Below are 25,874 nucleotides of genomic sequence, written 5' to 3'. Positions count from 1 at the left end.
TGGGTTGATTCGTCACTGTCAGAGCATGGCTGGCCGGTTTCCCTTTCAAAATGTGATTACATTCAGAAGTAATTTTAAATGAGAAAATATATGCTTTACTTAGTGAGTCCAAGGTACTGAAACATTTGTATAACTTATCTGTGCTCTCCATTAGCATCACAAGAGGTCAGATTTTTGCTTTTATAATCTGTTTGTAACAACAACTCTTAACTTTTTACTTTTTTTGTTGCACCTACCAGCATGGAAATGATGATCTCTTTAAAATATCTGTATCTATTAGAACCATACTCTTGTTTTTTTTCAAGTCTGTGTAGTTTCAGATTAATATTTGTAAAACGAAAAAATTAAGAGTTCTCAGAATAAAATCACAATTGTGAGGAAAACCCTTACTTCTGAGAAGTCTTAGTTTAATCTAGGACTGTCCTGAATACCATTTTTTTGGGCTTCAAAGCTTCAGTGAGAAATATTTGAAAGTATTCGAAGCTTCACGGAGCTTGTTCTTCTGTCTGTCTGTCTCCATCTCCCCCGTTTCAGTGCCCGGGACGCTGCCGCACTACTGTACAGACATTATTATCATTACATACTTGTATACAAAAATGTTAAAACGAAGCATTCGAATAGTGATTTGTGGGTCGATTACCATGTTAATTGTCGAAGCTTCGAAGCATTCGGGTCAGCCCTAGTTTAATCCCCCTTTTTAAAAATGCAGATTTAAGAGTCACATTGTGTTTTGTTTTTTTCCCATTCCCAGCTCCGTCTGTGATTTTTCACCTTGGCCGTACGTGAGGAACAGAAGGAGCCAGTGGAGAGAGTTCACCGGCTTTGTTTTCCCTCCCTCCCTGTTCTCCCCCTCTCTGCACCGTCTTGCCTCCTCTGAATGATTGAAGCCATGCCCATCGTGTCTGCAAGCACAGGTACAGCCAGACATATGCCCAGGCTACTTGTTAATACTCTCTGATGCCATGTGTGTGTGTGTGTGTGTGTGTATATATACTGTAGGGGTATAACTCCACAGTTCAGTTCATATCTAATTTTTTGTTTTTTTTTAGGGTGCTGGGTGGCCCGCTGACCATTTTCTAATTCACAATAAAAACAAAATGAATTCACAATAAGATTTTTTTTGTACTATGAATGTAAACAAGGTGCCAGAGTGCATAAAAAAGTGACACGAGACCATGGACGTTTTTGTTGCAGTCTCTTTTGCAACCAGAGTTGTCGCTCCTGCTGGCTATTAGAACGAATACAAGTTTAAAGCACTTCAGCATTGGCTTCACTTTTCAGACCTGCAGGTTGATGCCTGATTACAAGTGCAAAAAGAAGCTTAAAGAACCTTTCTGTGCATTTACCACGTGTTCACATGACATCTTAGACTTCGCTTGGTAGCTCAGGACACATGCTAGTCATATTTGGATCAACCCAAACAGTAAATGGTCTTCAAACAACCTACAACAAATGATAGTTAGATGGTTAGTTTCACTATAATCTTGGTAGAAAGGAGGGTAATTTTAGAGAAATGAATTAAGCCAAATAGTTTCTGCTGCAAAGAGGGAATGTTTTGGATTTCAGGAAGGCTTTGGGCCTTGGGGACTTGAATCTGAGTGAAGACAATCTGATATCATGGTTTTGCTTTAATGAAACCGTATCAAAACAGATCTAAGATTCCTGATCTAAGTATATTTGGTTTTTGATCCCTACATTACATTATGATCCCTAAAGAAGATAGAAAATGCATACAATATGTTCAAACAGATTTGAAAAAGATTTAATGACACAATTTTTTAAATTTATTTCTGTAATGATAATGCATTTCTAATGATAGAAAAGCTTCTATTCTCAGTATCAACCTTTTTTTTTTTATAGTTCAAGATAGAAAATCGGTGTTTGAATGGGTGATGAATACATAACTCCTGTTTTTTATGATTCATAGGGCTACATGAGACTCTGGCCCTGCTCACCTCTCAGCTCCACCCTGATGCCAACCATAAAGAGGACCTGGTCTTCCTCAAAGACGTTTTCAGTGAGAAAAGCCTCGGTTATCTCATGAAGGTACAGCAGACACGTCTGAGTAGAAGTGACTTTTTGATATTCATGTTTGACAAAGGGACATCTAGTCATGTACTGCATTACTTTGCATTAAAAACAATTCTTAGAGGGAAACCACAACTTACTTATGCTTATGTCTGTCTAGATATATAATGGTAAAAATTCCAGATTTTTTCTTCACCTTAATTAAATCAGCTGATTCTTGGAAACCATCCACCAAATGTAAATAAGTCACTCTTTGTGTGTGTTTGTGTATATTTGTGTGTCTTTTCATGTGTTGTACATCCCAGATCCATGACAAACTGAAGCAGTATGAGAAACACAGCCCGACTCCAGTTCTACACAGCGCCACCTGTCTGGCAGAGGATGTAGGTGCAATTTTGTCTTCGATATTTCAAAGCCAAACTAAAGCAAAATATTGTAATTAAATACCAAGTAAACATTTATTGTAATCCAACAAAGGCAGTTTTCTAAAGTAAATGTATTTCACAAGGAGATTTTATTATTTCAAGCACTGATTTTCTGATTCAGCTGGCAGAAGAGCTTCAGAACGGGCCGCTGGAGGACGACGAGAGAGAACTGCTTCTCCTGCTGAGCACTCCTCACCTCAAGGTACACATATTTGTGTCTTTCCTCACACATACACAACCAAAAATAAAAGCTTGACAGTGTCTCTATCCTCTTGACATCCTCTGAGGTTTGATCTCTTTAATGACTCTGCTTCTCGGTGCTTTCACCCTGAGCTGCTCTGATTTGATTTTCCACTAAGTTGATCATATTTTACATAACACCAGCGTCAGAGCTGTCTGTACCCCTAGACACAGACAAGACAGCCTAATTACTCTTATCAAGTGATCATGTTCAATTTATTGGATTTCTGAGGAGCGGGAAGGAATGACGGCTGTGAAACCTGAATGCACATTTGCAAAAGCAGCTAGTGAAGGAGATGTTATTCTTCCTTTTTCTTTTCTTTTTCTTCCTGACTTTTTTCTTTGGTGTATTATTTCCTTTGTCGTTCAGGCCGTTAAATCCATCTGTGCATTTGTATGTGTATCTTTTCGTAAAGGCGGTGCTGTCAGCCCACGACACAGTGGCCCAAAAGAACTTTGACCCGGTGCTGCCGCCACTGCCGGAGGATCTGGACGACGACCTGGAGGAAGAGTCGGTCAAGATCGTCCGCCTGGTGAAGAACAAAGAGCCTTTGGTGAGTGCCGCCTCACATCTGAGGACATGACAAAATAAGAGCTCTTCCTTTCCTCAAAAGCTATTATTCTTGTGCCCTCAAGTGGGGCTTTAAAAACTCCATTTACTTTAATGGAGCAGCTTTGAGGCTTTAGAGAGCCCCAGGGTGTGACTCTGTGTCTCTGTGAGATGCTATAAAAAAATCCATTCTCAAGGAAATCCCTTAAGCAAAGGACAAAAAATAGATTTGTGATTGGTGTTAACTTTCCAGAAACACCTGCTGAAGTGACACCGGTTTTGCTGCAACAAGCATACATTATAGCTGAATATCTGCTTATTAAAACCCAGTCCAGTTAGATCACAGAACATTAGCTCTGGAAGTTTAATGGCATGTTACATCATGTGGAGATAAAATATTGCCCAACCCACATTATATGTGTGATGGATAGACAGAAAGGAATAGTTTGACATTTTGGGAAATACTGCTGGCTGTAGCTTCATATTGAGCGTACAGACATCTCATCTAACTCACATAAAAAAAACTCAATGTTATTCTATTCCATTGAACTTCTAATGAATTACTTTAAGTGTACCGTGTAAAAATCTCTGGGCTGAAAATTGATAGAGCTGTAACCAGGCTGTATTTGAAACCGCCTACTACATACTACTGACAAACGCAGTATGCAGTGTACAGTACATACTACGTTCCTCAGTAGTATGCAGTATGAAACGGTTAAAGTGATTTATTTTGCACTATGCTAGGCCAGGCTTTAGCCCTTTTAAAGAAAGCTCTTAAATCACTGGACAAAAAAATAACTTGTCTTGTACACTATTGCAATATTATCGAAAAATACAAGTTTTTTTTGGGTGACCAGTGTTTATTTACTTTATAAGATACTGCAGGTTTAGCCCCACTACCCTTTTAAACAATTTAATCCAACAGCTCATGGTGAAGAAAGACAAACGGGATCATCAACGAGAGGAGACATTGATCCACAACATTTACTCAAACTGCTTTTTCAGTTACAGCAACAAACAGTGGAATGATATCCTCACAAATATTAGATTAATGTTAGAAAGGGTCATGTTGTCTCAGCAGGTATCTCTTGGCTCGTCCGAGGCTGCTCTTTCCCTCGTCACTCTGCTGCTCTGTAGCCGGTCTGTGAGCGTGACTGCTCTCGAGGAAGCTACGCCCGCGGGCAATTGTAGAGCTTTACAGCTCCAAAAAGGCAGATAAACACGGGTTCCCGTTCATTTTATAATGGAGATTTGTTGTTGTGATATTTAAACAAACCATCCGTCAACAAGGAAATAAAAGTGAGGAAACCGGTCTCTTGAGAGAGCTCCAGTCAGCTCATAGCGGTCTGTGAGCGTGACTGTCCAGCTGGCGAGGTAGCGACCCCGACAGGCGCTACTTCTAAACTATTCTAAATGTTCAATTCGCAATCTAATATCGTAAAAACTGCCAATAATCAAAATCTACACAGTTGATTTCTCGCCTCAAAAAAATTCTGAAGTGAATTTAGTGATGAAATTGCGACGAAAAATGTGCCGATTTTGGCTGCTGTTGTTGTAACCGTAGCCTGTAGCAGTCCAGCGCTTTGCATTGTGGGATCCAGTAGGCGAGGTAGACTGGTCCGATGCATACTGGAGATTTTTTCCGAATCAATATGACATCCAGGTATTTTTGGCATACTGTAAATTTTGCTTTTGTTTGCATACTGCATACTACATTTTGGCCGAATCAGTACGTACTACTAGTATGGTATGCGGTTTCGAATACAGCCCCAGGGTAAGAAAACTCTGGTGAAAAGAAAGGAGGTGGATTGCAAAACCTCTATGTATAATCTATTCTCTATGATACTGTATACACATGATTACTAGCATATCAAGAGCATGAAACAACCGTCTTTTGTCAGTGTAGCCAACAGAGCTAAAGCACAAAGAGGGAGGTGATCTTGGTGATCAAATATCAAAATCTCCAGTCACACTGACTTTTGGCATTTACTCTAACACGTTATTGATCTTTCCAGCAAAACCTCACATGAGTAGCTTTTGCCCGCCTACCAGAGGATCAGCTTCAGTGAACTGAAGATGAGATACAGTGTGTGTTTGGAAATCTGATTCATCGTTGCGTCTTTTCCACCAGGGAGCAACCATCCGGAGAGATGAGGCGACAGGAGCTGTAATCGTGGCCAGAATCATGAGGGGAGGAGCAGCTGACCGCAGTGGTGAGACAAACAGTGTTCACACATCATATATCACAATGCAAATGTCAGTTGTATTCTTTAATTTCTCTAAAAAAAAACTAAAAAAACATCCTACCCAACAGGACTTCCTTATCTCTACTGATGTACAGAGAAGTGAGATTACGTTGTGTAACCCCATCAACTGTCAACAGAGATCAAATCCTTGAGATTAGTGCCACAAGATTGCATATTTTGAGATTACAAACAAGGGTTGCTCCTGGCTGTTGCCATGGAGATGTTATCGACTTCATGCCAACGGAAAATTGTCTGTTTTTTGTTCATATCTGAGCCTCAAAAACTACACATACATACTGTGGGATTCTCTGTGTTGTATTTTGCTTGGCTAGTAGACTTGTTTTCAGTAGACTTGTTTTGTGTGTGTTTGTGTTTCCAGGTCTGGTGCACGTAGGGGACGAGCTTCGAGAGGTCAATGGAAACCTGATAACCCACAAAAGGCCGGATGAAATTAGTCAGATTCTGGTAAAGAAAGAAAAAAAAAAAAGCTTTTTGTCATATTGCATCATACTAGATCAGAAACTGTTATTATTCACTGCTGATTACTGCGGATACATGATGATGATGATGTTCTGATGTGTTTGATCAGTCCCAGTCACAAGGCTCCATCACACTGAAAATCATTCCAGCTGTTGTAGAAGAAGACAAACTAAAGGAAAGCAGGGTGAGGACTCCTTTTCCTGCAACATTCAACCTAAACATACAAGCAGTTTGCTTCAGAAAGACTCAACCACCAGTTACTCCTCCACTAAAAACTGGTGCTTGATGTTTTAAAAAAATTTCCAAATGAAAACTAGACATAGTCACGTAGATGGCATAGACGTAGATTTGTTTAATCAAACAAAAATCGAAGACTTCCTGAAGAGCCAAGCTGGCTGTTTTCCCCTGTTTCCAGTCTTTGTGCTAAGCTAAGCTTCTGGCTCTAGCTTTATATTTATATAAGACAGTGGTATTGATGTTCTCATCTAACAATATATTAGCATATGTCCAAAAATATCAAACTATTCCTTTAAAGTTGCCATTGCTAACAGGATATTCCTGCTCTTAAAAGGTCTACCTTCGGGCCTTGTTTGACTACACGCCCTATGAGGACAAGGCCACGCCATGCCAGGAGGCGGGACTTCCTTTTAAGAGGGGGGACATTCTTCAGGTTGTTAGCCAGGAGGACGCCACTTGGTGGCAGGCCAAGAGGATGGGTGACTGTAACCTGCGCGCTGCTCTCATCCCCTCTACACAGTTCCAGGAAAGGTAGTCGGCATCATCTCTGCTGTCAAATAAAAGACTCTGTTTTAAAGCCACTATGTGTAGGATTTGAAAATATCTGACTAGGTTGCCTTTTTCAGATCAATGATAAATCTTTCCTCTATTTTTTTTCTTTCCAGGCGCCTGAGATACAGGATGAAGATGGGTTCCTTCCCTGCCCTTACGTCCCCCAAAGCTCCTACATGTAAGTCTATTTCACTTCTGCAAATCAAAAATTGTCCTCCATAACCGAGAGTGTAACCATAAACGTACAAGAAGTTTAGATCTACAGATACTGCTTGTATTGCAGGTCAAAACTAATCTAGCCAAGGGGATACAGAAAGAGAGATTATGAAAATAGAACAGGGGATCTGACGTTAATCTCTCTCTAAAAAAACAAAACGTAATCCATTGTTTCATTTCTTAATCCAATTTAAAAGTCAAATGAAACAACGTGGTTAGAAAAACAACTGCTGGTTGTTAAGTCACTTCTTTTCCTGTTTGTAATCTCCATGCATAAAAGAAACTCCTTAACTCTGGATGTATTAGATATTTTGCAGTATAAAAATGTGATTGTAAATGTGTTGCTCTTTTCGAACTGAATGTAAAAATTATTAACAAATATATTCAAAGGACATAGGAGTACTAGATAAGCAGATTTGCAAGACAAAGAATACTTTAAGATCACAATATACACTTGGAGCAGAGCAGTGGTAATATCACAGTATTAGCAGTTGTAATATTCTGTCACTCTATAGTGATGCTTTGTGTTATTCCTTGCATTGCTAACCTCAGATGATCGTGGTGAGAGAGGTACGTGGACAAACCCTCATGTTAGAAAACAGCACCCATCCCAGCATTCACTACATCTTATCATGGTCTAAATGAAATTCTATCAGCAACAACACAAATTATGCTGCACTTTTTCCTCCACAATTTAACCCTTTTTTTACCTTTTACAGTTGCCTTTATACATGTAGTTACTGCACTTTAACCTGCTGTGATCTGACATTAAAGTACCCTCAACATCAACCTCTCCTCCCTCCTCTTACCCCGTCTTCTCTTCCTGCATGCCATCCTGCAGAGGACTGTGACACTGAGGGTGCTCTGAATGGAAAAGACATAGGTGAGGAGGCACGATCAATGAGTTTATACTAATCACTGCAACATCACATTTCTGCTTAATCTGTGTACAAGTCCATCCCTTCCTTTTAAAAGAGGGGTTCTCAAAGTTTTGATGAATCGGTGCCATTTTAGGGAGCCAGCATATGAATGAGGGCCGCACAGGAAAAGTGTGCACGTAAAACAAAATATCTTTTCCATCTCACTTCTACATTAAAACTGCAGAAGTTGTCCACCAAACGGAACGTAATTCCTGCATCACTCGCGAAGTGCCACTAGTTGCTATGCAACCAGTAGTTTTACAAGCGGTCATTCCTAAGCTGACAGACGTTTGTTAGGGGGGGGGGCGCAGTTTGTCGAAGTAGCCAAGTAGTGTATTAAATATAAGCTACTGAAAGTATTTAAATGGCTCGCGGATGATTAAAATATTATGCATGCACGTCATGTCATGTTCAGGGGCCGCACAAGCCGTTTCTTTGAAAAGCTATAGACTATACTATGACATTTTTTCATGACATTTTGGCATTGCCATAAAATTAGGACTGTACATTGATTAAAATATTTAATCACGATTAATCACATGAATGTCCATAGTTATTCGCAATTAATCGCAAATGTATGTATATATTTATTATTATTGGAAATCAATTAACACCACAAAACAATGACAAATATTGTCAAGTACTGCATTTAGCAAAAATATGTGCTCAAACTCAAGCCCAACAGGCAACAACAGCTGTCAGTGTGTCAGTGTGCTAGTGTGCTGACTTGATGATGACTTTTTTTTTACATACTATACCATGACTTTTTTTTCTTCGACATACTATACTATGACCTTTTTTTTTAAATTTTTTGGACATACTGTACTATGGCTTTTTGAAATTTATTCGATTTCATGAAAAAAAGTATAGTATAGTATGTCGCAAAATTTCATGAAAATAAGTCAGTATAGCATGTCGAAAAATTTCAGTCATAGTATAGTATGTTGAAAAATTTCATGAAAATAAGTCATAGTATAGTATGTTGAAAAATTTCATGAAAAAATTCATAGTACAGTATGTCGAAGATATTCAATGAAAAAAATCATAGTATAGTATGTCGAAAGATTTCATGAAAAAAGTCAGTATAGCATGTCGAAAAATTTCATGAAAATAAGTCATAATATAGCATGTCGAAAAATTTCATGAAAAAAAGTCATAGTATGTTGAAAAATTTCATGAAAAAGTAATAGTATAGTAAGTCGCAAAATGTCATGAAGAGTCATATAGTATGTCGAAAAATTTCATGAAAACAATTCATAGCATAGTATGGTGAAAAATTTCATGAAAAACAAAGTCAGTATAGTATGGCGAAAAAGTCATAGTATAGTATGTCAAAACATTTCATGAAAAAAAGTCATAATATAGCATGTTGAAAAATTTCATGAAAAAAAGTCATAGTATAGTATGTCAAAACATTTCATGAAAAAAGTCATAGTATAGCATGTTGAAAAATTTCATGAAAAAAGTCATAGTATAGTATGTTGAAAAATTTCATGAAAAAAGTCATAGTATAGTATGTTGAAAAATTTCATGAAAAAAGTCATAGTCTTGTATGCTGAAAAAAGTTATAAAAAGTAATAGTATAGTATGTCCAAAAAAGTCATGGTATAGTATGTCGTTAAAATGTCAGAAAAAGATCCTAGTATATTATGCCATAAAAAAAGTCATAAAAGTCATAATATAAAAGTCGTAGTATAGTATGTCATTAAAAACACCTCTAAAAAGCATCTAGAAAGCTATTCAATGAATGATTTTCTCCCTCCACTCCTGACCTGATCTACTGATGTCTTCACATCAGTTAGCATCTCACCAGTCTGTTCATTAGGCTTCCTGGCTGCTCTTATTGGCTTAATGTGACTTAATGTGCTTCCGTGGGTTTGTTGTGCCTGAAAACATCACCCCAGCCATTTTGACCTGGACCTTATTTTCACATCTTATTACATCATCTGTATGATGTCTCTTACTAAAATCTTACACAGAGCTTCTCTCCAGATACACAGTATTCATTTCTTATTTGTATATCAGATTGTACAAGTAAATTATAAATATGTTAAATGGTTCCTTCATTACTTTTTTAATATTTTCACTCATCACATAGTATGTAGTATAGCATTGATATTTAAGAGTTTAAAACATGTGTAATGATGTATTAATCATTAATTCATAGTCACGTTAGCGATATGGCTCTAGGGATGGCAATGTCAGTCCAGACTGAAATATCTCAACAACTACGTTATGCCATCATATTTATTACAGACATTTTTTTGTCCCCAGAAGATGCAGCCTAATGACTCTAGTGATCCCTTGACTTTTCCTCCAGTGCCACCAAGAACGATATATGTGGTTTTGAGTGAAATGTCTCAACAACTATTGGATGGATTACCATCAAATTTGGAGTAACCGTTCATATTCCCCTTTAGGATGAACTGTAATGACTTTGGTGATCCCTTAACTTTTTCTTTAGTGCCATCATTAACTCAAAATGTCATACTTCAACATGCTAACAAGATGATAACCATGTTAAAATGGCATGGTTAACATCATTGTTGTGATTCTGATTCTGAATGGTCAATCACGACGTTCTACGGTCTGTTATTTCTTTATAGCAGACCGTTGCTATTGGCGCAGTTCTGATAAGTAAGTAGCCGTGTAATAAGCGGGATAATGTACAGCTAGCCGGTCATTGTTGTGAAAGGCTTACTGTACATTATCCCTTACTTAAAGAATCGCTTATTACTTATTAAGCAGCACTAACAAGCAAGTAGCTCCACACTGAAACAATTGTGATTAGTTTGATGGATAATGATGTGAAAACTGTAGAGGTTAAAAATAGCTGGACTTCTGCTTTAACAGTCACTGATGTCAGGATTGATGAGTGGCAGTGTGTTTGTTGTGTGGGTGTATCTTCTTGCCCTCGCTTTGGATTAAGAAGCTCAGCACTTTATGTGTTTGGACTTGTTTATCTGGCGGCAACCAAGCTTTTCACAGTGTCTCTGTGGCACCTCATTTATCTCACTGTGCTTATCTCCCGCTACACGCTAAAGGTGCTTTGTTTGTGTTTGGTGAAGAGGTAGACGCAGCATGCATGGCTTCCAAGCTTCTATTCTGTTGTGGGGTTTTAAGCTGGTTGAATAAATGGTCTAATACGAGCTGTAGTTTCTCCCAAGAGTAAGGCTTCCCCTGCCTTCTGTGGCCATGCTCTCTCATGGGATTTTTACTCAGGTACTCTTACTGATTTCTAACGGTGTCTGTGTTGTGTGATGTATGGCACAGGATTTGAATTTTAATCAGAGCGAGAAATGATTGAAAACTGATTTGAAATTGATGGAATTTTCTGTTTGCTGTTTATTAAACCATTAACTTAAAATGTCAAAGTTTAAATTTTTGCATTTCCTTGACCACAGCCGGCCTGCGCAGAAGCTTCCGCCTCAGGAAAGATCGGCAGGGTTCACCAGGAGAACCCCAAACTCCAGACGCCAATCACACCGAGTTCCTGATTTACGAAGAAGTAACACAATATCTGCCCCGCCCTGGTGAAAGGCCCCGTCTTATAGTACTGATAGGTAAGTTCACTGTGGGATTTGGTGACATTGAAGAAACTATGGTATGCTGCTGTTCATTTTAGATCTAAATATAAGTCTCCTAAGTAAGACCTTTACAGTGTTTTTCACGTGTGGCAGAACCACAATGCACAGAGTAGAATCAGGTGTTTATCTGAGAGGTATTTTTCCTGAGCACATGATTGTGTTTCGCTGTCTATTCAGTTATTTATTCTGTTTTGTATGTGGTCACAGGTTCCCTGGGAGCTCGGATCACTGAGCTCAAACAGAAGGTGATCGCTGAAAATCCTCAACGTTTTGGTTTGGCTGTGCCTCGTAAGTCTTTTAAATATTTCCTTTTTTAAATGCAAGCATCTTAACCACAGAGTACCGCTTAGTAGCTGTAATCTAGGATTTAAATAAACTTAATCCACTTTTGCAGACATTGTCATCCCCTGGATGGTTTTATGCAAAACCACACCAAAACTAATTAGCTACAGTGAGAGACGGATTACATGTTGTTGTTAGTGCAAGCAGCTTATGAGTAAAAGTTTAATACTATGTGCTGTTTTGGAGTAGACAGTGTGACAAACACTCATACTCAACTCTGGTGCTTGATGCATATGGTTACACTCCATACACAGGCTCTCACTCACATGTACTAAAAAGGTAAGAATTTATAATAAGGGCACAAAACACAAACTTAAATAATGCAAGATGTATCATGGATTCCTGTTGCGCACTATTAAACTCGTAGTGACTTGATATTTTTTTATGTGACTAATTAATGGATCATCAATTAATTAAGTTACTTGATACATTAATTTATATGCCATTAAATTACATAGATGTAAAAAATCGACCTCGTGTATGGCATGATCTTTTCTGACTACCAATTAGATAAAAAAAAAAAGAGATTGGTATCTCAATGAGAATATGTTCAGCTTGAAACATACAATGGTTCAGTTATCTTCATCTTCTCACCCCGTCTTCCTGCTGGCTGTGTTTGACCTGAAGACACCACTCGAGCCAGGAGATGTAATGAGAGAGAAGGAGTCGAGTACCACTTCATCGCCAAAGCAGCTTTTGATGCAGACATCCAGAATGGCAAGTGAGTATTGGACACTGGATGCTATGTCTTGTGAGCCAAATGAGAGTGGTTTATATAATTAAACTCATAATGGTGCTGTGTTTCTGCAGATTTATTGAAAACGGGGAGTATAAAGAGAATCTGTACGGCACCAGTTTGGAGTCCATTCACGGGATTTTGGATCAAAACAAGCTCTGTCTGGTGGATGTGCAACCAGAGGTTAGCATCTAAACTGACACGCAGCACTGCCAACCAAACACATTTCAGATTACTACTGCATTACCTAGCAAGTACTTGTACTGTTAATTTAATACATGTGAAGACAAAGGCTCAGATATAATATTACGATGTAGAAGATGAGGATTTAAAACCAGTGACATACAAAAATGAAATGTCTTATCTGTCTAGATTGTCACCTACACTATTTATCACACTGAGATTAATGCAATTAATTTTATTTGTCTCAATTAAGTCCACGACAGTTCACGCAGACTGTAGCAGAAAGGATTTTAATTAGATTTGTGATGGTAAAAATTGGAATATACATTCTTCTGTTCTGCACATTTAAAGCATGACTACATCTGGATTTAGACAACAATCCAGAGTTCACTGTGAACCCAAGAGTGCTTTTAGACTCAAGTAACAAGTTTTATTGGCTTTTATGTCCCCTGATTTTTCTTCCCCACTTGTGGTTCTTTTGTTAGGTTGAGGGTATTTAATGTTTATGTATTGACCAAGTCTAGAGAATCAAACTTTTAGATTTTTTTTAAATTGCCATAGTCAGTGTATTACCTACAGTAGATGACGGTCGGCATGTCCCTAGTTTGGAGAAACAGATAGGAGTTACTGCACAGAAACAAATCAATGTCCTGCTGGGGACGGGGCCGGCGGCAAAATGTATTTTAGCCACCTAAAAAAACAAACAAGAAATCAATATCCGTTTAAGTGTACGCTATATTTAGAGTATTTTCCAATTGGGAATTGAACTGAAACTTCTCTGTACTGTTTTTGTCAATGGAGTCAGGTGGCTTTGAAGAAAGCATAGATAAGTTTCTCTCTCAGTTCAGTTCCCCGTTGGAAAGGGCTCTTGCGTCAAGATAACGCAGTGAAAATATTCTAAATATAGCATACACTAATGTTTATCGATTTTTTTAGGTGAGCCTTTTTAGGAGGCTAAATACGTTTTACTACTGCCCCCCGTCCACAGCACTACGTTGTTTTGCTCCCGTGCGGTAACTCTTTCTCCAAACTGGGGGCCTGCTGACAGTCATCTACCTACAGTAGAAATGAATATCACCATATCTAACTATGGATAAGTACCTCATACAATTCTACTTCAAAAAACACCCAAGCTATCCATTTAATCTACAGTATAATGTAAAAGTGGTAAAATCCTTGTCTTTTGTGACGTACCATATATGCTTTGTTTTTCCCCCCCACATTCAGGCCCTGAAGACTCTACGTACTGCTGAGTTCAAACCATATGTCATCTTTGTAAGGCCTCGCATCTATGACGGTCAAAGTAAACCACTCGGCTCCTCTTCCTCACTCAGCTCAGGGATCACAGTGAGTTACATGAAACAAAGCTGTATATCTGACAAAAGGGACCACTTCATCATAAAAGTCCACGGCCCTGTTTAGACCTGGTATTAACATCACAAGTGGACAGCTCCAAGTACAGGTGTGAATGCACTCAATATGCATTGAGATCCGACCGCTCAGACCACATTCAGAGGTGGTCTGAGCCACATATGGCCACATTCTTTCAGCAGTGTGTACGCGAATGTGACCCAGGACACACTGACGTCCTGCTGCGCTCCTCGTGTGAATAGGCGGGCGGACGCGAGCGCTTGTTTGCCTCGCAGCATAAAAACTTCTGTGCTTTACTGTATTCTGTCGGTACATTTATTAAAATATATCTTATCTACATATCTACAGACTATAAGACTAGGCACTCACAGTGCATTATTATCATACTGTCTGAGTTTTTGTTCCGGTGCTTTGCACTGAGCTGACACCCGCCGGCTCGCTCTCTGAAGCTCTGTACCTGCTGTTGCCTGCCCCAGGGACCGCCGATACAATAACCTTATATTTTGATGTTAATAAAATGTACCAGAATTCACAAATATATAGGATATTACTACTCGCATACATGTGATATTACGTCACAATATCGGCTATATTACCCACGTGTTTACTACATGTTAATTTGCATATAGAGCGGGGAAGTGATACCTGATCAGAAGTGGTCACTCAAGACGCATGTGGAGACGCATTCTAATGCCAGGTTTGAACAGACATACTTGGAGCTGTCCACTTGTGATCCAATCACTCAGGACTCATGTTAATACCAGGTCTGAATAGGGCCTAGATGCAGCCTTTTCTGTTCACCACCTAATGGTGATTAACATTCTGCAGCCTTTGCACAAATAACTGTAAATCAAAGAAAATGTATACCAGTGTTGTCCTTCCTTATGCTGACTAGGAGGACGACCTACAGGACATGAAACAGTCAGCTGAGCAGATGGACGAGTGCTACGGCCCTTGGGTGGACTACGTCTTGGTGAAGGAGGACCCAGTCAGTGCCTTAGCTGAGCTCCAGGTCGTACTGGAGAGGGTGCAGATGGAGCGTCAGTGGGTGCCTGTGTCCTGGGTGAGGAGCAAGCCTGATTGACTGGCTCAAGTTCGATCAGTGGACCTCAGCGTGTGGAGGACAGGTTAAACTGCAGGAAGCCTCTGGGTGTTGGAGTAATCATGTTCACTGCCATACTAACCGTTCCACACATACAGGTTTGTAATAGTTGGCCAAGTCACTGTCTGAACATCAAGCAAGCCTTTCTGTTTTATATTCTTCTGTGTAAAATGGGAGTAGAGCAGCTAACAGGTTGGTAGTACACGCATGTAGGAACTAGGTTCCTAATTCAAGCTGTAGTTGAAGATCTGCACTCAGTATGATCAATTATATAAGATGTCTACTGTAATAGCAGCTATAATGTGAAGTGCCATATCGAGCATTTACAAAATGTAATAACGCTGCAGATCATCTTCTCATGCTGGAGACTGTACTTATGTAACTGTTACCTGACTTGGCTTTGACAAAAGTCTGTATTAATTAAGAGAAACGTGTTGAATCCATGTTGGCACAAAGAAATAAAACCCAAGCACCATCCAGTATTTGGGGAAACCATTTACTCTAGAATGACAATTATAAACCAAACCATAAACAAAAGAAGGAAAATATACATATGTTTTTGCATTGTGTGCAAGAATACACAAGGCCTTTTACTTCCACAGCTTCTTGATCGACATGTTCTTCTCGCTGTCTTTCTGCATCACCTGGCGAAGAGAACAAGGGAACAGTCTTAACAGACAGGCACCAGTAGAAACATTCAGTATTCAAGTACATAAATTAATGCTGCAGTCTGTAACTTTAAGCATATATTATAGTTATTTTTTATAAAACTGTCACTATATTTTGACAGTGGTGCATGAGACCGATGATTTGTGTAAAAATTCATGTCCCTCTGCTTCCTCCTAGTGGCATTTGCAAGATTCCACTGAGTCCGAACAAAAACAACCAATCAGAGCCGAACAGCCTCTACAGCATCTGTCAATCACTGCTTGTGAACTCCGATCAAATATGAATATAAATTATGTTACTGAAATGCCTATTTCTCTTCTCAAATGTTTTCAGAAACACATTTTAGTGTACTATTTAGCTGTAAAATGAGAGGATGTGACCTGGCTGCCATGTTGAAAACATTCGAGCCGGAGCAAACTCCTTTTACAGTTTAACAGTACACTAAAATATTATTATGAAAACATTTGAGGCGAGAAATACACATTACAATAACAGAATCTTGATTCATGTTTGATTGGAGTTTGTGAGCCGTGATTGACAGCTGCTTAGAGACTCTACGGTTGTTTTCCATCAGTACTGTGAAATCTTGCAAATGTCATTCTCTACTTGTACAATGTAGTGTGACGTATATCCGTTTTACGAACTGCATGTCTGGTTACTTCCTGTCAACTCTACATTAACATTAACTTGCATTAAATTAACAACATTACATTAACCGAGGGACTGAGCAAATCTCTGCAGAGTTGAAAGTACTCCTCATAAACTTGATGGTGCTTTGGCTAACTTCGCTATTTAAAGACTCCGAGGTGATTAACAAAAAGGCTAAAAACACGACATACAATACTAACGGTAAATACTATTAACAATCTGTGGAAAGCAAAGTTATCTAAGGAAAAGCAATATAAGGTGATCACTGGAGGTGAACTTAACGTTACTGTACAGTACAGGAATTAAACAGACACGCAGTTTGTACAAGTAGAGAATTAGGAGCAAAGGGGGGGCACAGAGGAACATGATTGTTTTCACAGATTATCTGTTTCATGCACTACTGTCAGGATATAGTGGCATTATATAAAAATAACTTTCATATTTGCTCAAAGTTACAGACTTCAGCTTTAAACTTAACATGAAAAATATGAGGTGAGGGATTAGCAAGGGGGATGTGAGGTGGACCTGCTTCATGTTTAAATATTTTAAGACAATGTAAGTAGGTGGATACAGAGCCAGTGGTGTGAAAAAGGCTATGAAAATACGCCAGATTTCTGAGAGAAGGTGCACTGTACAAGAGAATGGTTACACCAACCTTTGCCACAGCCATCTCAAAGTCCTCCTGGTTGACATGAACTCTCCTTTCTCTCAGAGCGTACATCCCGGCCTCTGTGCAAACACCCTAAAGATAAACACACACAAGAGAATTAAATAAAAGGCCTTCATTTACCACCCAACTGCTACCATTTATTGGACCAATTCTCACCTTGACCTCAGCACCAGAAGCTCCAGGCATCAGCTCTGCAATCTTCCTCAGATTAATGCCACGTGTCAGGTTCATCTTCCTGGAGTGGATCTTCAGGATGTCCAGACGAGCCTAATGGTGCAGAATTAAGATGTGCTCAAATACAAAATAAAACCCACAGTATGTATAAAGTTTGTGTATACTGTGCAAGTGACTACCTCTTCATTTGGAGGAGGGAACTCAATCTTCCTGTCGATCCTGCCCGGCCTGAGCAGAGCCGAATCCAGGATGTCAATACGGTTGGTGGCCATAATGACCTGAGAGAGAAAGTGAATTTTAGTCAAACTATAACAAAACAAATTGATGTAGTTATTAGTAGGGGTGTAACAATTAACCAATACATGTTGGGTACAGATGATGTCAACAGTCTAGTTTTTGGCCATTGTCAGTGGATGCAGTGAAATATTGGGACACCATGTCACTAATTCATAGTATTCCATCACATCATCAGTACAGATAAAAGGCAACCAACAGTTGAAATAAAGGTTCTTATCATTAAATTACAACTATGGCTAATGAGCAATATTGGTATAGAAAATATATGACAGCCTGAGAATATTATGAATTAAGTTAAACTGAATCAGATTGGAGCCGAATCGTATCGTTACGAAGTAGTGCTATATCAAACCGTATTGAATCGTTACATGGTTCACTATCATTTTTATATCGTATTGGAGACCATGTATCGAGATATGTATTGAACCATCTTGAGAGGGAAAGCTAGACACCCCTTGTTATTAGAGTATTTGGATAATTAAGTTGTATAAATAAATACTACTAATGCGTTTATACTAGGGATGCACCGATACTGACTCAATTAGCTGGAGCAGGTATTGGTGACAATGGGGCCGATCTATTCAATTCATTCCTATATGTATATAATACTATATACATTATATACTGTAATTTGAATTCCTGTTTAAGTTTTGTCCAATTTGTTGCTGCATTAACAGTTTACAGTTGAGTTGTGATTCCTGTTCATTTTGTAGATTTTTTTTTACCACGTTGCTGATGTACGATTATTAATTTAATAATAAATATCAATTCAATAAATGTCTATGGATTTATTTGTTGTGTTTTGTTTTACAAAGTTAAGAAAGCAATGTTTAAGTCGAGCCTGATGTTGCCTTATACATAAAAAATGATCCCAGTCACCTCACACAGTGAGGCATACAGCTTATTAATTAAACACTGGTATCGGATCAGTACTCGGTATCAGGAGGGAAAAAGTTGGATCGGTGCATCCCTAGTTTATACTGTGCATTGAGAACAGTATATAAAGATTTAATAAATGGTTTATAACACACTAATATGGCAGATTTAAGGTATTTCTAAGTGTTAATTGATATATTGGTCTACAACTTAAAACACCTACTGTGAAGCATCCATAACTGGATGCTATTATATGAAGAGATGAATGGCAATATAAAAGTCGTAATAATATAAAATATGTCTTCATCGGATAAGTTAAACTGTTGAAAATACTGTACATAATAAACACTTTAAAATGTCCTTAAATCTGTTTATAACTAGCAACGAAAGAAATACTTTAGCTGAGGGACCGGCTGCCCTATGCACACTATAAAACCACATTTACACATGCATAATGATTTAAGTAACTATATAATGAAATACAGTCAGTATATGTGTGAAAAGTTGATCTGATCAAAAGACAAAGGGAATTATTTCATGTGTGTGTGCTACCTTGATGTTCTTGGTGGCCTCAAAACCGTCCAGCTGATTGAGCAGCTCCAGCATTGTCCTCTGTACCTCACTGTCACCACCTGAGCCGCCCTCCAGACGAGACGACCCGATGGAGTCGATCTCGTCCATAAAGATGATGGAGGGAGCATGTTCTCTGGCCATGACGAACAGCTCACGCACCATACGGGCACCTGGCGCAAGAGAGGAAGAAATCATGATTATAAAACCAGATAGTTTTGAAAAATTAACCAAGAATGGAAATGAATTTGATAAAAGAAGAGACAGAAGAGCTCACCCTCTCCAATGAACTTCTGGACCAACTCAGAGCCGGACACCCTGATGAAGGTACAGTCAGTGTGGTGGGCCACAGCTCTGGCCAGCAGGGTCTTCCCTGTGCCTGGGGGGACCGTACAGCAGCACGCCCTGCACACATTCAAAGCACAACAGAAATCTGAACCGTCTGTACACTGTCAGATACAACATATGACTAGAGCAGCAACAATTACTTGAATGTCAGAAAATTATCCTGCAACTATTTGATCATCTATCAATAGTTTCAGTCACTTTCAAGCAACAATGACGACGATCAGTATATTAATCCACACTGAAAATAATCATTTGTTGCAGCCCTACACTGTTGTCATGTAAGATCGTTGTATCTCCAAGTAACCTAAATACAGTTGTTTTTTAGCTGGTTGACAATGTAGTTTGAACATTTTCCGAAGGGTTTTAAGAGAAAATATTCTCAACTCTTAAATAAACCTGCAACTAATCTCAAAATGCAACCAAAAAAAATGAATAAAAAGTCTCATACAAAGCAACAATATACAGAGTGGCTTTAGACACTTCTTTATCTGAAAGGCCATGGTTTGTGTCTCAGTGAGACATTTCAGCAAGGCAGACATGGTGGTGTCACTATCAGCTTCAGAAGCACACTGTAGTATTTCGACCTGAACTATGATAAGGGCTAAGGACATTATGATAGAAGTATATGATGGTCATTCACATGCTCTATTATGTCTCATAAGTTGCTCACTATATGAAATGGCTCCTATGGCGACTAACCTCATCACACATGAATGCAGTTGGGCTAACTGGATCCACCAGAGTCTCGGCTTTCCAGTCAAACCCACTTTATGCAATTTCAAGACTGTTTAGGGAGCCCAGTATACAAAAATATTCAAATACATCATTTTTAGAATAGACAAAAACTGCATGGTTTTGCCCAAAATTGCATGTGATTATCATAAAGTGGGCATGTCTGTAAAGGGGAGACTTGTGGGTAGCCATATAACCCATTTTAATTCACATATGTTGAGGTGAGAGGTCAAGGGACCCCTGTTCCAATGGTCCCTTAGGCTTTCTAGTTTCATATGATATCAGTACCTTCAGTCTAGCTCTAAAACTGAACCTGCTACAGTCTCTGAAAGTACAGTCACGGGTCTCAGAGGGTTAAGAATCAGTACAATGAAAAAAGCATTTGTTCAGCTCTTGTGCAATCATCAGCTCTCTTGTCAATCACTCACCTTAGGCTGTGCAATGCCTAAAGCCTCAAACAGCTCTGGGTGCTTGACAGGCAGCTCAATCACTTCCTTGATCTCCTTGATCTGCTTATCCAGACCACCAATCATTTCATAGGTAGAGTCTGGCACCTTCTCCACCATCATAAGGGACACCAGAGGGTCCACCTTGTTGGGCAAGATCTTGTGCAGGGTATAGCTGTCGTTACGCAGAGCCACGCGGCAATTGGGAGTCACCTGATGCAGAAATGACAAAGGGATGATAGAATACTTCAGGTTTAATGTTTCCTGACATGAAATCCTCCTTTATCATAACAAATGACTGTAACAGGGAGCAAATGTGGCTCGATTGATTTGCTATTCAGTCTTGTTCTATGGTGGGTACAAGTGAAAGGCATAATGCTTTGTTATTGTAAAGATACAGTGGGAAAACAATTCAAGTAACTAATATTAAAATGACAATAACTATAATACTAACATCATTGATGTCAATGTTCTTGTCCACGTCCACGACAAATTTTCCTTCTGGATGCACCTGAAATGATGAGGACACATGTTAATTTAAACAGTCAACTCATGCTCAAAATATAGTGTGGCAGAAAATACATTCTAGTACACAGCATACCTTGACCAGCACTTTCTTTTTGTCCATGACCCTAACCACTTCCCCTACGTAGGACCCCTGCTCCTGTAGTAACTGCAGCTCCTCACGAAGGAGACGCACTGAGAGACAAAAAGCAGAAAGAAATTTAATTTTTTCACCCACAGGGAAAGTTTCCATACAGCTTTATGTGATAGAATGACATATTTCAAAATGCACTGATGAAGAATAGTGTACCTTTGGCATTGAGCTCATTTCTCTGTGCCTGCAGACGTCTGAGATTCTGGCTCTTGTCATTTACTGTCAACTGTTGAGAAAAACAGCGATTCAGGATTGACAGGCGAGCAGAAATTGTACAATTCACATTAACGGCTGAAAGTTTGCAGATATAATATTTTCTTACCTGTAACTCTTCTATCTTAGATAAGTAGTACTGCCGAAGCCCTGAGCCACCTTTAATGTCCCCCATCTCCATCTGTAAAATGAAAATAATCATCAAACTTTAATTTAACTTCATTATTGATTTATCTGTTGAATATTAATTTCAGTTAATTGTTTGGTCTGTAAAATGTAAAACAAATAGTGAAACATTTTAAGTCCCAGTAATGTCTTCAAAAAAACGATGTTTTGTCCAACAACAGTAGAAACCCTCAAGACATCCAATTTATAATAATATGAAACAACAAAAAGCAGCAAACCCTCACATTTGAGAAGCTAGAATCAGAGAATATACCAGAGTATTTACTTGATAAATGACAGTTGAAACAACTGAATGTCAAATAATAATGCCATATTACATGAAACCACACAAAATGCAATGAACACCTGTGAACACTGATTGGCAACTCATCAAGCCGAGTTCATGCTGCTAAAGTGTTGACTCAATTATGGCAAGGCAGCTTTATTTGTATAGCACATTTCAGCAACAGGGCAATTCAAAGTGCTTTACATAAACATTCAAGAACATTGCGACAAAGTGCAAAAGAAATTAAGCCATAATTAAAACAGTTGTAAAAAACATTAAAGATTAGAAAATAAAAACAAGGCAAGCTAGGATAGAAGCTAAAATAGAGTATAACACACAAGAGTAAAAGCTCTAGTGCAGTATAAGATCATTATCTGGTTTAATAAAAGGCAGCAGCAAACAGGAAAGTTTGAAGCTTTGATTTAAAAGAACTCAGTTGGAGTTGGAGTTGGTCCTGCAGGTTTCTGGGAGCTTGTTCCAGATATGTGGTGCATAAAAACTGAACGCTGCTTCTGCATGTTTAGTTTTGACTCTGGGGGACACTAAGCAGACCTGATCCAGATGACCTGAGAGATCTGGATGCCTCATAACATAGAAGATCAGAAGTGTATTTTGGCCCTAAACCATGTAGTGCAAGGGTCTGCAACCTGTGGCTCTTTAGCTCCTCTCTCTGGAGTTTTTTTTTTAATTAGTTGAAATGAATAACTGTTTTTCTGTTTACATTTTAATTTATCATTGTTGTAGGTCTATGGTACGACGGTACGATGGAGTATTAGGGCCACATTGAGGAAAATAGAGGAGATTTTGATAATAAAGTCACAATATAACGAGGAAAAAGTCACAATATTATGAGAATAGTCATAATATTAGTATATATATGTATAGTAGTAGTAATTTTTCAAGTTATTTTCTTTTTTTCTCGTAAAGATAAGACTTTATCTCGTAATATTATGACTTTATCTCGTAATATGACTTTATCTCGTAAAGTTATGACTTTATCTCGTAATATTATGACTTTATCTCGTAAAGTTATGACTTTATCTCGTAAAGTTATGACTTTATCTCGTAATATTATGACTTTATCTCGTAATATTATGACTTTATCTCGTAAAGTTATGACTTTATCTCGTAATATTATGACTTTATCTCGTAATATTATGACTTTATCTCGTAATATGACTTTATCTCGTAAAGTTATGACTTTATCTCGTAATATGACTTTATCTCGTAATATTATGACTTTATCTCGTAATATTATGACTTTATCTCGTAATATTATGACTTTATCTCGTAATGTTATGACTTTATCTCGTAAAGTTATGACTTTATCTCGTAAAGTTATGACTTTATCTCGTAATATTATGACTTTATCTCGTAATGTTATGACTTTATCTCGTAAAGTTATGACTTTATCTCGTAAAGTTATGACTTTATCTCGTAATATTATGACTTTATCTCGTAATATTATGACTTTATCTCGTAATGTTATGACTTTATCTCGTAATATTATGACTTTATCTCGTAATATTATGACTTTATCTCGTAAAGTTATGACTTTATCTCGTAATATTATGACTTTATCTCGTAATATTATGACTTTATCTCATAAAGTTATGACTTTATCTCGTAATATTATGACTTTATCTCGTAAAGTTATGACTTTATCTCGTAAAGTTATGACTTTATCTCGTAAAGTTATGACTTTATCTCGTAATATTATGACTTTATCTCGTAAAGTTATGACTTTATCTCGTAATATTATGACTTTATCTCGTAAAGTTATGACTTTATCTCGTAATGTTATGACTTTATCTCGTAATATTATGACTTTATCTCGTAAAGTTATGACTTTATCTCGTAATATGACTTTATCTCGTAATATTATGACTTTATCTCGTAATATGACTTTATCTCGTAAAGTGATGACTTTATCTCGTAATATTATGACTTTATCTCGTAATATGACTTTATCTCGTAAAGTTATGACTTTATCTCGTAATGTTATGACTTTATCTCGTAAAGTTATGACTTTATCTCGTAAAGTTATGACTTTATCTCGTAATATTATGACTTTATCTCGTAATATGACTTTATCTCGTAATATTATGACTTTATCTCGTAATATTATGACTTTATCTCGTAATATGACTTTATCTCGTAAAGTTATGACTTTATCTCGTAATATGACTTTATCTCGTAATATTATGACTTTATCTCGTAATATTATGACTTTATCTCGTAATATGACTTTATCTCGTAATATGACTTTATCTCGTAAAGTTATGACTTTATCTCGTAATATTATGACTTTATCTCGTAATATTATGACTTTATCTCGTAATATTATGACTTTATCTCGTAATATTATGACTTTATCTCGTAAAGTTATGACTTTATCTCGTAATATTATGACTTTATCTCGTAATATTATGACTTTATCTCGTAAAGTTATGACTTTATCTCGTAATATTATGACTTTATCTCGTAATATTATGACTTTATCTCGTAAAGTTATGACTTTATCTCGTAATATTATGACTTTATCTCGTAAAGTTATGACTTTATCTCGTAATATTATGACTTTATCTCGTAATATTATGACTTTATCTCGTAAAGTTATGACTTTATCTCGTAATATTATGACTTTATCTCGTAATATGACTTTATTCTCGTAAAGTTATGACTTTATCTCGTAATATTATGACTTTATCTCGTAATATTATGACTTTATCTCGTAATATTATGACTTTATCTCGTAATATTATGACTTTATCTCGTAATATTATGACTTTATCTCGTAAAGTTATGACTTTATCTCGTAATATTATGACTTTATCTCGTAAAGTTATGACTTTATCTCGTAATATTATGACTTTATCTCGTAATATTATGACTTTATCTCGTAAAGTGATGACTTTATCTCGTAATATTATGACTTTATCTCGTAAAGTTATGACTTTATCTCGTAATATTATGACTTTATCTCGTAATATTATGACTTTATCTCGTAAAGTGATGACTTTATCTCGTAATATTATGACTTTATCTCGTAAAGTTATGACTTTATCTCGTAATATTATGACTTTATTCTCGTAATCCCAGATTTCTTTTCCCTCAAAGTGGCCCCTACCTCACTGCACATGTTTTGCGGCTCCAAACAAATCTGTTTTTGTTGTTTTTGCCTTGAATGGCTCTTTTGATAGTAAAGGTTGCTGATGTAGTGCTTTGTAAACCAGCAGGAGTTTTTTTCATAACGTTATTTAAAGACAGCAAAATACCGTCATCTATAACCAGTTTGTGCAACAATACAATAACAAAGTGGGCTACAATGTGGCGTTATCTGCTCTCTCTCTATAATGACCTCTCTATGTTAAATCTGCTGACTAACATTAGGCTAGTAGCTCGCGAGCTACCTGAGCTAACTCGCGCTGAGATATCGCGGTAGCTTCTCTAACGCGTGCTCATCCTCAAACTATTAGTTGGTTACTTTAAACTATACTGAACAGTCGTTGTATATTGTAACAATGACGCTGCTATCAGTCATTCAGAGTAGCTATCTCAGAGCTAGCTGACAGTGAGCCTGAGCTAGCTGTTAGCTACAATGAGACAGCAAACCGGCAGACTAACATCTAATGTTGTGAATTAAGTGGTTATTTCATCTATGTACAGCAAAGTCACACAGCCATTCGTTCATTCACAACCGGTTTAACATACCTATTCGACTCACGGCGTGCTAGAAACGTTACTTTGACTATATATCAACAATTAAACCCAGAAAACGACAGAAAAAAATACACCTACATGCTCAGCTCCGTCCACCTCCATCTTGGGTTTTTCTGCTTCCGCTTGAGGAGTGACGTGTTTCCGGAAGACTTCTTCTTCTTCGGGGGTTTTTGAGAATAAAATG

The 25,874-nt window shown here is 37.7% G+C and overlaps 2 protein-coding genes across 5 annotated transcripts in view; one reads left to right on the top strand and one right to left on the bottom strand.

Annotated features, from left to right (window-relative positions):
- The window catches only part of LOC119479523 (MAGUK p55 subfamily member 3-like), a 25,461-nt gene extending 9,764 nt beyond the window's left edge, over window positions 1-15,697 (top strand). The window contains exons 2-20 of one of the 4 annotated variants that reach the window (XR_005204693.1): window positions 752-914; window positions 1,928-2,046; window positions 2,334-2,411; window positions 2,575-2,655; window positions 3,110-3,247; window positions 5,375-5,456; window positions 5,869-5,954; window positions 6,079-6,153; window positions 6,541-6,737; window positions 6,872-6,936; window positions 7,527-7,544; window positions 7,816-7,857; window positions 11,051-11,116; window positions 11,299-11,457; window positions 11,689-11,769; window positions 12,451-12,540; window positions 12,634-12,742; window positions 13,970-14,089; window positions 15,009-15,038. Coding sequence is in view for 3 of the 4 variants with exons in the window: in XM_037755255.1 (XP_037611183.1) it covers window positions 878-914; window positions 1,928-2,046; window positions 2,334-2,411; window positions 2,575-2,655; window positions 3,110-3,247; window positions 5,375-5,456; window positions 5,869-5,954; window positions 6,079-6,153; window positions 6,541-6,737; window positions 6,872-6,936; window positions 7,527-7,544; window positions 7,816-7,857; window positions 11,051-11,116; window positions 11,299-11,457; window positions 11,689-11,769; window positions 12,451-12,544; window positions 12,634-12,742; window positions 13,970-14,089; window positions 15,009-15,197 (1,836 nt within the window). In the remaining variant the exon portion in view is untranslated. Of the gene's footprint in view, window positions 1-751; window positions 915-1,927; window positions 2,047-2,333; window positions 2,412-2,574; window positions 2,656-3,109; window positions 3,248-5,374; window positions 5,457-5,868; window positions 5,955-6,078; window positions 6,154-6,540; window positions 6,738-6,871; window positions 6,937-7,526; window positions 7,545-7,815; window positions 7,858-11,050; window positions 11,117-11,298; window positions 11,458-11,688; window positions 11,770-12,450; window positions 12,545-12,633; window positions 12,743-13,969; window positions 14,090-15,008 lie in introns of all 4 variants that reach the window. The other 3 variants (XM_037755255.1, XM_037755256.1, XM_037755257.1) reach the window with 3 other exon arrangements.
- psmc5 (proteasome 26S subunit, ATPase 5) lies at window positions 15,693-25,874 on the bottom strand. Its single transcript, XM_037755258.1, is given in 13 exon segments — window positions 15,693-15,859; window positions 17,188-17,274; window positions 17,359-17,469; window positions 17,556-17,654; window positions 19,102-19,292; window positions 19,397-19,505; window positions 19,507-19,524; window positions 20,628-20,858; window positions 21,100-21,156; window positions 21,247-21,344; window positions 21,460-21,529; window positions 21,626-21,697; window positions 25,769-25,874. Coding segments are annotated over 13 exon segments (1,221 nt in total). The 5' UTR covers window positions 25,793-25,874; the 3' UTR covers window positions 15,693-15,805.

Source organism: Sebastes umbrosus, chromosome 20 (assembly GCF_015220745.1).
Source record: "Sebastes umbrosus isolate fSebUmb1 chromosome 20, fSebUmb1.pri, whole genome shotgun sequence".
NCBI lineage: Eukaryota > Metazoa > Chordata > Actinopteri > Perciformes > Sebastidae > Sebastes > Sebastes umbrosus.
This window is presented reverse-complemented; position numbering and strand designations above follow the sequence as displayed.